At 39.4% G+C, this 15,042-nt stretch overlaps 1 protein-coding gene across 4 annotated transcripts in view; it reads right to left on the bottom strand.

The window, feature by feature from the left end:
• The window catches only part of RASGRP1 (RAS guanyl releasing protein 1), an 83,401-nt gene that overhangs the window by 34,851 nt on the left and 33,508 nt on the right, over positions 1-15,042 (bottom strand). For all 4 annotated transcript variants that reach the window (XM_048855827.2, XM_075129728.1, XM_075129727.1 and 1 more), the window contains 7 exons: positions 12,223-12,328; positions 9,271-9,333; positions 7,580-7,711; positions 6,349-6,502; positions 2,224-2,397; positions 1,431-1,547; positions 602-877 (listed from right to left, as the gene is read on the bottom strand). In XM_048855827.2, coding sequence (XP_048711784.1) covers positions 602-877; positions 1,431-1,547; positions 2,224-2,397; positions 6,349-6,502; positions 7,580-7,711; positions 9,271-9,333; positions 12,223-12,328 — 1,022 coding nt within the window. The remainder of the gene's footprint in view (positions 1-601; positions 878-1,430; positions 1,548-2,223; positions 2,398-6,348; positions 6,503-7,579; positions 7,712-9,270; positions 9,334-12,222; positions 12,329-15,042) is intronic.

The following is a 15,042-nucleotide window of genomic DNA, read 5'->3' as shown; positions in this document are numbered from 1 at the left end:
TTTAATTTGGAGAGCATCCCTGCAGAACTAGTAACATTGTCCTGGCAGAGATATTCCATAAACACAGGCTAATTCCAGACAATCTTTGCTGGTACCATACAGCAGCTTCACAAAGAAAAGTAAAATATTCCTCAGAACTGAGGTACCTTTATCCCAACAGCATCTTATGATGCCTCCCCATTCTCACATTGAAGCAGCTACTATCTGTAACAGGCACAGCAAACCCCTCCAGCATGCCTGAAGACTTTTATAAGATCTTCTATCTTTCCAGGAGTAACTGGGGAGTAAAGGCAGCCCTGCCCCTAGTTAGTGCCTCCTTAGTGAAGGTGTGCAGGCCGTGCTTGCTAATGTAGAATGTCTCCATTCCTTCCTATAGAAATTACCCCAAGGAGACTACCAAACAGCCTGTATTATCAAATACCTTTTCCTATAGCCCGTGTCCTCACCGGGAGTACTGTGTAACCCCTACTGTACCCTAAAAACCTTAGCTATTTTGTTTTCATATTAGCTGTAGCAAAGTATATATTTAGCTTTAAACGCTTGAGAAATGCATGAAAAGCTGTTCAAAATAGGCATTGTTTCTGTGATCTTAGAGACCTACCGTGAGTAGATGAACAAGATCCTTATTAGCTTCTAAGGGAGGTGCCATCTCCTGGAGTTGTATCAGTTCATTTATGTGGTTATACAGAGACTGCAGTTTATGCACATTAATTTTTTGGTCCTCTAAGTAATTTGGTATGGCCTCATAAAGGGAGATCAGGTCCTTCAAGTGGACCCCAAGGATCGGGATCTTAAAGTTAGTGCACTCATTGTAGGCACGTCGATAACTGTCATAGTTCCTATAAGATGAGAGCAGTTCTGTCATTTCATTAAACACCTAAAGAAAATAAACAAAGTAGCAAAATTAATCGCATTTTCTGTGTTCATGATTTTATTCATGTGAACATATTTGTCTCTTCAGATAGTATAGAGACAGCCCATGTTATTGTTCACCGACGTGTTTTTATCCTCCAGAAAGCCAAGCCAAGATTTACAAAACAAAACAGAAGGAAGTAACCCTAAAGGTCTAAATCTTCTGGCTTCAAATGAAACCTAGTTTACAACTGCTTACACAAATGTTACTGCCATTTAATAATATTTTAAAAAGCAATCCACCAATTTTTTCAGATTCTGAACCTCTTAATCCCTCGGATTTTAGCTTCACAAATTAAGATTATTTTTAATTAGGTATCCTTAAAAATACAGCCTCAAGTCATCAATTCCCCATCTTTCCCCTAACCGCACTTCCATCACCACATATTTGGAATCTTTTAATCTGTAAATGTAATTGGGGGGAAAAATAAAAATTGTTTGCCTGAAGGTTGTCCAATCTGTATTACTTGATGTTATCTAAACTGTACGTTTATGATACTGAGGACAGTGATACTGACCTTGTTGACCTCATGAGGAACATAAGAACTTGTTTCCTTGAGTCTGGAGATAGAGCTGTGACAGAGACCTCCTATCACTGCCATTAAAGTATTGAAATTCTGCAACTGGTGGAGCTTCTGTATTGACAAACAATATCAATTACTTAAAGTTTGAAGTTGTGAAATGTATACATCCAAACTATGCTTTCCTTTTTAGCTGGGGCCTAGGTACTGTTGGTTCTACGGAGTTCCTAAAAATGTCCTTTGTAGCACATCATTCTTGGTTACCATTTTTAAACAATCTTACTCCATTTTTATACTCAAGTAGTGTTCTCATTTGTTGGAGTGCTGTGTGAGCTCTTCCTTTATACAAAAAGCCTTTTTATTCTACAAGCAGAGAGCATCTCCAAAGGACACCTCTCTTCAGTGCAAAGGTAAGATTTTAACAATGTTCAATGTTCCTGTTCAGGAGAATCTTGAGCATCTTCCCTTTATCAGTAATTCACTGGCAAATACGGTCTCTAAATAGTGACACCTCTGGAAGGTTAAGGAAAAGTATTGAGTGGTTCAAAAGGAAGTCTAGCTGCTTTGGGCAAACGGGTCTGCAATATGGGTCTCAAGGGAGAGACCTACTGCAGTTGAAAATAAGGTGATGCTCGATCATTTGGTATAAAAATAGAGACCACTGCCAACTCTCCTTCCCAGCTGACCCCACTGGAGAGTACAAGTAGTGGTGAAGAAGGAATAATTAAAGGGCTGACAGTTTCAAAGAAAGGACATATGACGAACCCAAAAAGGTCAAAGTGAAACTGACCTGTGCAACATGAATAAACTTGATGAATACTTCAGCCCGAAGCTGTGGTGTTGGCCTACTGAGTACCATTAGCTGTACCCATTGGGAGATACCATTACAAAGAGCAATGGACCTTTCCATTGTTGGATTCTCCTTTACGCAGCTGTTTACAATGTAATTCTGGTAATCTGAGAACTAAAAAACAAAAACAAGTTAAACCTCATCCAGACTTTGTATATTCCATGAAGCCTGTGTGCAGATATAGATCTTCTTACTAAATAAAATACAGTGACGTGTTATGTATTTTATATTTATCTATAGGGCGGAAATCTTCCCCCATTCCTAAGCACTTCTCAGCACAGGGAGGTAGAGCAGCTTCAGTCTGGGAGCCAGGTGATGCTCCCCAAATGACCTTATGCCACTGTCAGATATAGGTAGCAAAGCTCCGTTCCACCATATTCCTATCCTGTTCCCCCAGCACGCAATAATGCCGAAGATGAAAGGAGGACTGCTGGCGCAACAGGAAGCTATACCTCTGACAACTTGACACCAGTTGAGATTTCTCTTACATAAGGGGAATTCTACCTACTGGCCACCTCTGGCCAAAATATGTCCACTTCACATTGCCTGAGTGGCAAAAAGTGGCTGTGATGAACCAAAGAATCCAGCTCATAATCTGTACTATGTACTATTCATGAAATGGAATGGTGGTGGAATTCTATCTCAATGCTTCCAATGTTTCACCTTCCTCTGCTGTGCTTGAAGGCAGACAAAGTGACAGGTATGTTGTCTTTTTATTTAGAGCTGTTAGTAAGCAGCAAGCATCTTTTGAATTAGGATCTCTCAAAGGGAGGTTCTTGTGGGGTATGTAAGTGATCATGATTTAGAATGCTAGTGCCCAGCAACTTCTGACTTCTACTGTTAGTGAAAACAAATTGAGTTTTCTTCTATGCACCCATTCCAAAGGAAATTGACTGATGTGAATTAACTAAATATTACAGCGGCAAAGAGTCCTGTGGCACCTTATAGACTAACAGACGTATTGGAGCATAAGCTTTCGTGGGTGAATACCCACTTCATTGGATGCATGTAGTGGAAATTTCCAGAGGCAGGTATAAATATTCAAGCAAGAATCAGGCTAGGGATAATAAGGTTAGTTCAAACATCCTCCCTGATTGAACAATTCTGACTTATTAAATTTTATTTTATACCAAGTGGAAAATTAATTTCTCTAGTAAGCCTATAAGAACAGAAACTAGAAGAGACGGATCTGTAACAAAAAGGAGTAAATTGTCAGCTCATCAAGATGCTTTATGTTCCCTACAGCCTCTTTCTTATTTTTTTTCTTTTTTTTTAAACTAATAAGAGCTATCAGCCATTCAAAATCCATGTAAAAAAGCAGAGATGACAACAGACAACCTTGGTTTGTTCCCCTTGCTAAATTAAAAATGGAATAGATTTTAACACTAATAAGCAGAGTTGTCTGTGAGATTACAGAGTGTTCACATCCATTGTTTGAATTTTGGACCAAAGCCAGATTTGGCAACAAGATGGAACCCAAGCAGCCACTCTACAGAGCTGGATAATTTTTCAGTATTTAACTATATAAATTGTCTTTGTATTGGTTTCAGTACAATAATGAATACATTTGATTAGATTATCTTGGTTACCAGAAGTTCTCCCTTCTGGAAAAGTCCAGAAGGCTTCCCTATAATGTTGGGCACATTTTTATATAATGTATTAGACAAGCTTTCAGAAGAATGTTGGTGTCTGAATTATTATTAAGGTTATTTAACAAGGTTGCAATGGAAAGTAATTTTGCACAGAGCGAATAAACATACCTTTTCATCTCCGACTTGTATTTGCACTAAGAACAAACACAGTTCATCTGCCCCAAACTGAACAAGACAAAGGCTGAGTGAAACAACTGAAAACAGCATAGACTCATAGATGGCCAATGTGAGAGATCTGAGTTCAAAGGTCGTTTTGTTCTTGCTCTAGCTTGCAGCATTGGAGCAATGATGTTTTCAGCTTGGAGCATTTGAATATCAGTCATTCATCAGCCTCCCTTAGTATCTTTTTTAGATAATTATGGAGGGGGATCTATTAACAATCCTGTTACAAGGTTGCATCCCACAACTAGAGAGGAAAAGGAGTGGAATTCAAATGGCAAAATTGCGGCCCAGAATGCTGGGGACATTGCGGTGGTGAAATATCATAGACCTGATTTCTGAGTACTTGGGTATTTTTTGTAAAATGGAAACCACCGTAAGTCTTGTAACACCATTAAACGGCGTTCACCAGTACACTGTCCTAAAAAAACTCTCATTCTATGTAAGCATCTCCTTAAGTTCAAATGGCTTACCCTATATAGGTCCTAAATCTCGAAATAGCTATCACACCCTACGAACAAACACATGTGTTATCCCACCATTCTGTAACAATTCCATCAAACTCAAAAGCTCAGCTCTTTTAACCAGTGATTTTGCAATGGTAACATCTTGTTCACACTGGACATGCTCAGAGAATTAAACACAGACATTAACACATTTGGATGGAATGACTAGAAATTAAAGCCAGACAAATTCAAATGAGAAATACAGGGTTTTGGTTTTTGTTTTTTTTTTTTGGGGGGGGGGGGTAGAGAAATACAGTTGTCCGGGGGTGGGCTTCCCCCTGAAAAAAAAACCCCAGTGAGGGTAATTAACCTTTGGAACAAACTACCAAGAGAAGTGGTGGATTCTCTCTCGCAGTATAAAAACTGAATGCCTTTTTTGGAAGATATGCTATAGTCAGACACAAGCTCCTGGACACAATACAGGAAATACTGGATGAACATTAACGATTTGATGGTAACTTCTAGCCTTAGAATGAATTAATGTACGAATAGTTACTCTCATGTTACCATTATATCATCTAATTTGCATAGTCTCAGCCATAACAGGGACAAAGATTAGGCTACTATAGTAGGGAGGCATTCTGCAAGGAGTTAAATAATCACACTGTTTAATGGATAAAGCATTTTCTTTTCCTAACCAAGTCCCAGTGAACTAATTTTTTATCTCAGATTATCACTAGTAAAGTATGCAGGAACCTATGTTACACAGCTAAGTAACTGGCTGAGAACTATGAGGGAACCAAGACTCTGACTGTGCATCATACTTGTTATTCCCATTAATCATTAATTAATTAGTGTCTGCACAGAGTTTTGAAAATGTTAAGCATTATGTAATCGTTAAGTATTATTACTGCCTACAGGTAGGACCCTATGCATAAATGCGTGACTTCAGTCCTAAGGCTGTTAGATTTTAACTAACACATGAGGAGTCACGTACCTGGAGCTTAAAATAAAGTGCACTGCTGCATGACTAGGAGAGGGTTTTTTTGCAATCTGTTCAACATCCCTCTAACTGCAAAACTTACACTTCAGATTCTAGTGCTACCATCCAAAAGATGAGTCTCTTTGTTCTTTTAGCTGTGCATCTTATCTCAGCAGCTTTAAAACCAGTATTGTACATATTTCCGGGGTGGGGAAAGGATCAACTATACCCACTGCCCCTCCTTGCTGCTTTGAACCTGCTGTGCACTCTTCTGTTTGACACACAAAGAATACCAAACCATACTGGCCTTTTCTTTAGTGTGACAAAGAAAAAAAAAAGACAGTCAGGTATAGCCCCCATTGGCCTGTTTAAAACAAAGTGTTACTTCAATATTTAAGGGGTTTCAGGGCTCTTCAGGAGCCCTTGTAAAGAAGTGCTGCAGCATCCCTCTGCTCTCATAGTGGGGTGAGTACCCCAGGGAGACAATCAGGCAGCCTAGCTCCTGTAGTGCTTTGCTCTCCCCATTCTCCAGTCTCCCTCACCACCACCTCTCTCCCCTCCCCGCAATGCCACTTGCATCAGCTTAAACACTGTTTTGAGTGAAAGGACATGGCTTGTTCCTCAACCTCTCCTTCCTGATTCAATCTACTATCTGAATATAAGGAGGATCAAAAAACTCTGCCTTGTCCACTGCTAGCTCCCCCAACCCAATACACGCACTTTTTGTAAAGACAAAGTAAGGATCAGGATGAAAGTGAGTCCAACTGCATGCACAGAAGGTTAGTTGTTTTGTTCTGTTTTTCCTAGCCAAAAGCTGATCACTTACTGATATTCTTCGGAAGGACTTAAATTCAAGGTAGGTGAGGTGGTCTGATAGCTCTTCCGGCTCTAGATGATCAAAGAGAAGTGAGACTTTCCTTTTCTTACTGGTGTTGGGCTTTATCCGCTGTGTAAGCTTTCGGGACCAATCCCGGGAATTTCTTTTTATAAAAAATAGGAAAAAGTTTACACGAAAATGGAGGTTGCTTTTTGCAGGAAAACTAATTTACATTTCCCCCAAAACAAAACTGTATCAGTTGCATGATTTATTGCAGCTGAAAACCAATGAATGATTTGAATTTCAAAAGAACAATTTCTTTATATTCATTATGAATGATGGACATTATGACATATGCAGTGTAGTTGTAGCCATGTAGGTCCCAGGATATTAGAGATATGGTGGGTGAGGTAGTATCTTTTACTGGAAGTTGGTCCAATAAAAGATATTATGACAACAGTCCTGTTGAATGCTTTTAGTTTGCATTTTAAAAGAACTCTTTAAAGATAGTAAAATTACATTATGAAATAGAATACAGCCATAGTGATATCTCCTCAGCATTGCTGTGTTTAACTCTCTCCAGTTTGCTGTATCCATTGAATCAAATCCCAGTCCCATTAAAGTCAATGGGATTCAGTGGCAACAGGATTTGGTCTGTCCGTTATGCCTTAGTTATTCTCAGGAGAGAGCCACGTGAGATATAGCCCCTGTGCACTTTATTTTTCTAGGTGTATCCTTGACCAGATAATAAGACCAGCAACAACACACAAAATAACATTAGGAATTAGACATAATGAAATGAACCCTATATTGTCTTCCTAGTGATCTGAACTTTGGCTTTTAAAAAGTTCACTGTTTTACCCCATGTACACTCTGAGTAAAATGTGTTCTCCTTTTTCACTGCGCTTTCAAGGAATTAAGTCTTTCAAAATCTTAGTCTTCTGTGTGCCTTAAAGTGAAGTTTACCCTGTTCAGAGGATTGGCACAAGATCTCTGCAACAATTTAGTTAAACTTAAGCCATATTTTGAGAGCTTTAATAAGACTTAAATTGTCACATGCTGGCCCTTTGCACAGGGGTAAATTTCACCCTCAGTAAACTGAGATCTTTTGCACATAGCTAATATAGGACACTTGGAAATATTCCTAATCTAGCTATTGGAGATTGGTTACTATTATTTTAGGGAAGTGAGATGGTAATATTGTTTTGTTTTCCAAACAAATTAAAACCTTGACACTCACATTTGAGTTGTGTCAATTAGGCGACAGTGTAACTCCTCACCATTAGCTCTCACCAATTTCTGAAATTCCTCCATGGTGTTAGTTAGACTAGAATCCATTTTGAACATGATCCAGAACTCTGTTATCCAATACCTATTGTAAATGGAAAATACAATAATAAAATAGAGAATTTTGCTGGTTATTTGTGTAATTGAAACACCAGTAATGCTGCAAGGCAAACATCCAGTCTGGTTTATAACTGCTATGCTCTTTTGGTCACTCAGATTTTAAATTTTGCTTCAAAGTACCTTCTCCAAAGTACACTGTTCTATCAAATAGAGAGTTTATAATGCAAGAATCAAACACTTGTATTGACACTACCAACTCTGTCTTATTGCTTTGTAATGACTGTGTATGTGACAAACTTCAACGTATCTGATCATCTCAACATATTATCTACACATACATATATATCAAACAACACAGTGAGCTGGCTCAGTGCTCAGACCTTTAAATATATTGGGCAGATCCTCAGCTTGTGTAAATCAGTGTAGCTCCACTGGCTTCAATGAAGCTACACAGATTTACACAAGCCAAGGATCTAGCCTGTTACTTTTTCTTTATATGGTGCTAATCTGTACCGCCAAATTCTACAACAAACTCATAATTTCTTGAAATCACTTAGTTTGACAGTGAAGGCAATGCCTCGTTCTAGGATTATTTTTGTTTATTATATATTGGGTGGGGGAATGGAAACCCGCCACCCACAAATAAATAGAAATCTTTTTGGGTGATACAGTTTAACTTGATATATACAAGGTATTTCCTGAGAAACAGTGCCTTGTACATAAGGTGGTCAGATTGCATGTATTATGTCTCATTATTCCATTCAGCTTATTTGGCTTGTAAGCCAGGCACACACACAACCTGGGTTTTCTCTAATAAATGGACATGTGTACTCTCCTCTAGGTGTGTGCATTTGTGAATTTTACATGTGCACAATTTGAAAATTCCATAATGTCCTGTAAAATACTGAACCATTCTGCACTAATGAAGTACCCCTTTTTGAGATAGTAAAATGGTCATTATTAAAAAGCCGACATTTGCCAGCATCTACCATTTATTTCTTGGTCTAAGTACTGATGAAAGCATTAGTGCTATGCAAAAACTGTTGGCAAATGCTGACTCTCTAATAAAAACATTCTTTAAACTAAAATATCAACCATTAAATTAAATGTAATAGAAGGAAAAAGGAAATAATTTCCTAGGGTAACACTGCAATTGATTAAGAACAACTTCTTATTGAATGCATATAGCCCAATTATTCAACATTGCTTTATTTGAAAGAGAAAACTGTATGGTAACATAGGGCCCAATTCAACCAGCTGCTGATCACTCTCCACTTTCAGTGATGTCAATACAAGTTGAGGGTGCTGAGGTTTTTGGACGCTCAGGGTCGTAATTATGCACCCGTAACAGGGAGCTGAATTCATCCATTGATTTTAATGGATTTGTGGGCCATTGTGCAGAGATCTGTGCAAGTAAAACTTTAAGGAAGGCTGTGGAAGATCATTCCTCTTTTGAATGCTAACTTAAGAAATGCAAGGTCACTCTTATTTGTGGCACCACATGACCAGCCTGAACAATAATAGCGAGCATGACATTGTATCACTTATTTTATTTCACAGATACACGATGCAAAAAATTCTTACCTTACAAAATAGCATATCTTTACACAAAGCCCAGAAGATTTCTTTTCTAAAGCATCCAGATATGTAGAGAACTGTTAAGGAAAACATGGCAGTTCACCCACGATCTGAGACTTGACACGTTCAGCATTTCTTGGGGCCTGATCCAATGCTCACTGATTGAAGCTAGTGGGAACTTTTCCATTGCCTTCTGTGGACATTGGATCAGGGCTCTGATGCATATCATTCTTCTGAAATCATTAGTGAAAGACAGATATAAATAGGACAGTTATAAATAACACTGACGTATTTCACCAAGTGCTGAGAGGTGTTAAGTACTTAAATGAACCTTTGCTTTTCAGTTTGCTTCTTGGTAATTTTATTCCTAGTTTTCATTAGGACTTATCCATTCATACAGCTTGTTAAAGTATGAAACAAAAGGTTATAAAATAGTACTAAATTCATCAAGGACCATTTTTATGGAGAACTGCCTGTAACTGTTGTGATTTACCAGAGATAATGCTGGAGAGAAATATTTCTGAAGTGTGAAATTTATATTAACTGCAGAGAGAACATTTATTTTTATTCTATAAACGGTAATTTACATATAGAATCATAGAATATTAGGGTTGGAAGAGACCTCAAGAAGTCATTTAGTCCAATCCCCTGCTCAAAGTAGGACCAACACCAACTAAATCATCCCAACCAGGGCTTTGTCAAGCCGGCCCTTAAAAACCTCTAAGGACGGAGATTCCACCACCTGCATAGGTAACCCATTCCAGTGCTTCAGCACCCTCATAGTTAAATAGTGTTTCCTAATATCCAACCTAGACCTCCCCCACTGCAACTTGAGACCACCTCCCCCAGTGCTTCTTATTCTGTCATCTGCCACCACTGAGAATAGCCTAGCTCCATCCTCTTTGGAACCCCACTTCAGGTAGTTGAAGGCTGCTATCAAATCCCCCCTCACTCTTCTCTCCTGCAGACTAATAAGCCCAGTTCCCTCAGCCTTTCCTCATAAATCATGTGCCCCAGCCCCCGCCCCCAATCATTTTTATTGCCCTCCACTGGACTCTCTCCAATTTGTCCACTTCCCTTCTGTAGTGGGGGGACCAAAACTGGATGCAATACTCCATGTGTGGCCTCACCAGTGCTGAATAGAGGGGAATAATCACTTCCCTCAATCTGCTGGCAATGCTCCTACTAATACAGCCATGGTATACATGGAAGATCAGTTCAGGAAAAATATATTATGGGCATTATGGATATTTTTCTCCTGCAGATCTTTTATGCATCTCTTTATGAGGTATTGTGCACCTATTCAAAGAAGATAATTTACAGACTGTCAGAGGGCCAGATCAATCTAAATGGGACTCAGATCTTCTGCAAATTGACCAGAGCTGGTCATGTATTTTTGAGGGATGAAGAGTGGTGGAACTGCAAATTTGAAGGCAACTTCAAAAACCTCAAAGCCCAGATTAGCTGATCCATTCAAATCTGCTTTACTCCACCACTGACTTTGCAAATACATATATCTGGCTGGAAAGTCTGTGTGTGTGGAATTTAAAAATTGACAAGTGAATTACTTCCCTGACTGCAGAAAACCCAAGTTCCATAGGGAAGATGTAAACAATTATTTTGTTCCATTATTAAAAAAATGATCAGAAAGGAGTGGGGACTCTCAGCCACAGCTTGAAGTGAATTTGAACCCAACTCCTATTTATTGAGGATTGAGGCCTCTATAATTGATCACATGGTATATTTGGGTTGGTGCGGAATCAAGTCCCCTTTGTTTCTACTATTGTAGAGCAAAACCCCTTCACTTTAATATATCTATATCTATCTATCTTATTTACAGGTGACTGACATAATTTTGCCTTCACTTACAAAGGTGCTACTCCAGTTGTAGATAATTATTATTACCGATTGAAAACAGGATTGTTTTCTTGACTGTGGGAAGCAAGTTGCCTCTGTAAGTCAGCTATTTGTTTGGTTTACACTGTAAACGGGAATGGCTCAATGTACATGAGAATTGAGCCCCATATCTTGTTATTTCTGAGGAAATGCAAAACCCTAAATTAAATGACAATTATTCTACAACCCAAAAAGTAACTGCCTGATATCTTGGATGCTGCATATTGTGGGTATCTAGGGAAGTCTGACTGCTAATGTCATGGCAGGTCTGTTTTGCAAAGCTATGCTAATTGGAAACCAATAACAATTAGAGTTGTGGGGGGAAGTACTAACTAAAACAAGTTCTACCAAGTAAATGCCTGACTCAGAGGTTCCTGGTGTCTCTCAGGATTGGTTCCTAATTATGTTATGATCCATTAATTATGAACAAACATTCAGTAAAGCTAATAGAGTTAGGCAGTATCTTCCAACAGCTAAGAATCCTCTAGATAAAAGAGAGCAGTTATGCCAGTATTCATGCTTTTAGCATCTTTTTTATGAGCGTCTGATGGGCCACAAACTCATTTTGTGAAAATATATTTTCACAGAACTTTGAGGCCCCAAAATACGATAATTAGACTGGGGAGTGTTTTAAAATTTACCCACTTCATTTTTGGAACATTTTAACTTTTATTTGCATGGAGAAGGTAATTCAACACATTGTGCATATCTTTCAATGATTTTCAGATATAGACTAGGTTAGCATAATATGAAGATCTTTCTGTACATAAATAATTACAAATACTGGGTCTGAGATTGCAACGGCCACGTAATTTGCTGGAAAGCCTTCTCCATATACCTTCTACCCTAGATCATTGAGAACATCTCCCTAGGTTTGTTTTAAAATAAGCAGACTTTTCTTAAGCACTAAATTTAGCCTTTCAGTTATCATGAGATGCAGAGGTGAATCCACCAATTTATTAATATAGACCTGTAGGTTGTATACACTTTACTTACCGTTCAGTCAATGTATTTCTGTATTACCTTACCTTAATAACTACAGGTGAGCATTATAAAGGATATAGATCAATTAGTTTTCGGAGCACATCCTCAGAAGGGATGATAACTCTGTGCATGGTCAGTGTTATCTGTAGCAGCTGGTTGTTTTTACATAGGTTTCCTTCTGAATCTGAAAAGTGAGGTGAAGCATTCTTATCAGGAACATAATAAGACTGGTCATACAAGAGGATAGGGGTTTTTTCAGCTTTCTGTTCTGATCAGGCTGGTTCACATAAGCAATATCAGAGACAGTAGCTACTCTCAGGTTTCAGAGTAGCAGCTGTGTTAGTCTGTATCCACAAAAAGAAAAGGAGGACTTGTGGCACCTTAGAGACTATTTATTTGAGCATAAGCTTTCGTGAGCTACAGCTGAAGTGAGCTGTAGCTCACGAAAGCTTATGCTCAAATAAATGTTAGTCTCTAAGGTGCCACAAGTCCTCCTTTTCTTTTTAGTAGCTACCCTGTTGCATCAGTGAGATGAGATTATTTTGCAAGCAGAGGTGCATAGAAATCATTTGTACTTGCATAAAATATTTCATCCAAGGATTTGAAAGCCTTTTACAAAGATTAATTCAACCTCAAAACATCCTGCAGAGATACACAAGTATAACGGCCCCAATCCAGCAAAGCTCATAAGCGTATGTTTAATTTTAAGCAAGTGAGTATAACCATTGAAACAAATTGATAAATTGAGGTGGAGAGGTTAGGTGAGGTGACTTATCCAAATCAAACAGCGAATCAGTAGCGGAACTGGATGTAGGTCCCAACAGGCAGATTTTTAAAAGGGCACATGCAGTTTTCTGCACACCTGACTTGCATGCCCAAGACCTTAGCGTACACACAGAAGTCAGGATTTACACTTGCACACGACTATGCATGCACAATCCTAATAAGAGTGTGTATAGCAGGAGATTTTGCATGTGCAGAAGTCCAGCGATGTGCCCACTTAAGAAAAAAAAAATCTAGCCCCAAAAGTCTTAATACACGTTCTCTTACTTTATCCATTACATTTACTGTACTACTATTAGTTTTTAGATACACATTTGTGTTTCCCGTATCTCTACTTGGGAAGAATCCAGGACATCAAGTATTTCAGATGTGTTTAAATTAACATTACTGTAAATTTGTTACATAAATGCAAATATAATTACACCGAGTATTTTATAAAAATTCAAAGAAGGTATTTTATACCAACTCTGGAGAGAGAGGCTTCGCTTCTTCTTCAACGCTTAGCCAGACAGTCGGCCGTAGTGATAGTTCGCCATTTGGTCTGTTCCTGCGCAACCGCAAAGGTTTGACCGTCTGAGAGTCCAACATGGGAACAGACTTGATAAACCCATTTAATAGGGGGTCTTCCTCTGGGCCACCTCCACCTCTCGGTTGGTGGAATTTTATCCCAGATGTTACATGCCACACGGAAAACGAAGTTCGCTGGAACGTCTTGTGGTATCCTTGCGACATGTCCGAAAAGTGTAAGGCGCTGCCTGCAGACAATGGCCCCAGTAGTCCGTAGACCTGAACGACCATAAATATCTGCATTACAGATGAAGTCATTCCACTTTATGCCCAATATACAACGTTGACATTTTGTGTGGAAAGTCTTCAGCTTTGTCCAGTCTGTGTGGCATACTGTCCATGTTGTACGGCTGCAAAACAGTATAGGAAGGATACAAGTCGAATAAATCCTGAACTTGGTTGTCGTACTAAGATGATGTTGATTCCATATCCGTTGTAAACAGCCCATGGCAGATGCTGCGATGCCAATCCAATGGAGAACCTCTGTGTGAGAACTGAAGGAGCTCGTAAGCATAGAATCCAGATAACAAAAGCTGGAAACCGATTTGATGGTTTCATTGTTCAAAGAGATTGGAGTCACAGGTGGACCTGGTCCTAGATTTTGCAGTTTTGTCTTTGATCATGAAACATGGAGACCAATCTTAGCTGACTCCTACTCCGTATGCTGGAGTGCCTCACAAAACCTTTTGGGGCTCTGTACTAAAAAAGCAATGTCATCAGCATAGTCAAGGTCTTTGAGCAAGAGATGACTGATCTCAATGCCTATGAACCTGATGGAATGCTGCATTATGAAATCCATTGCCTGACAAAAGAGTGCAGGGGCCAGAATGCAACCCTGCCTAACACCAGATATTGATTTAAAAGGTGCTGACATCCCGTTCCCCAGACGAACATGGACAGTGGTTCCATTATCAGGGAAACCTACACCCTTTAAGGCCTTCCATAACGTGACATGGTCTACTGAATCAAATGCAGCCTTAATATCAACATACACTACATGCAGGGGCTTTCTGAACTCACGATGTATCTCCGACAACAAGTAAAGGGCCAAAATGGCATCTAATGCGGACCTGTTCCTCGTAAAACCTGACTGTTGGGGGACGACATTTCTGGTGTGGCAAAGGCTCCAGGCACGCCAGCAAAACATGCGCAAATATCTTCCCTGGAACGGAGAGCAAGGTGATCGGCCTGTAGCTCTTACATTCACTGCGCGGTCCCTTGCCCTTACAGAGTGAGATCACAATACCTTCCTTCCAGGCGGTTGGCAGGGTTCCAGTTCTCCACACCAGACGAAAGATGGCCAGAAGTGATTCTGCTGCAGGATCAATAGCACATTTTAGCAGCTCTATGGGGATGCCATCAGCACTGGCTGTGCGTCCGTTTTTCAGTTTAGAGATGACACACTTCACTTCATCCAATGTTGGTGCATCAGTACAAATGTCTGAAGCTGGAACCACAGTGACTGCCAGATCATCCATCTCCGAACAAGAGGCAGCTGAAGGATGATTCAGGACACTATGATAACACTCCACCCAGCGTGAGAGAATG

This window comes from Caretta caretta, chromosome 6, assembly GCF_965140235.1.
Source record: "Caretta caretta isolate rCarCar2 chromosome 6, rCarCar1.hap1, whole genome shotgun sequence".
Lineage (NCBI taxonomy): Eukaryota > Metazoa > Chordata > Testudines > Cheloniidae > Caretta > Caretta caretta.
Note: the sequence above shows the minus strand (reverse complement) of the source record. Positions and strands in the feature narration are given on the sequence as shown.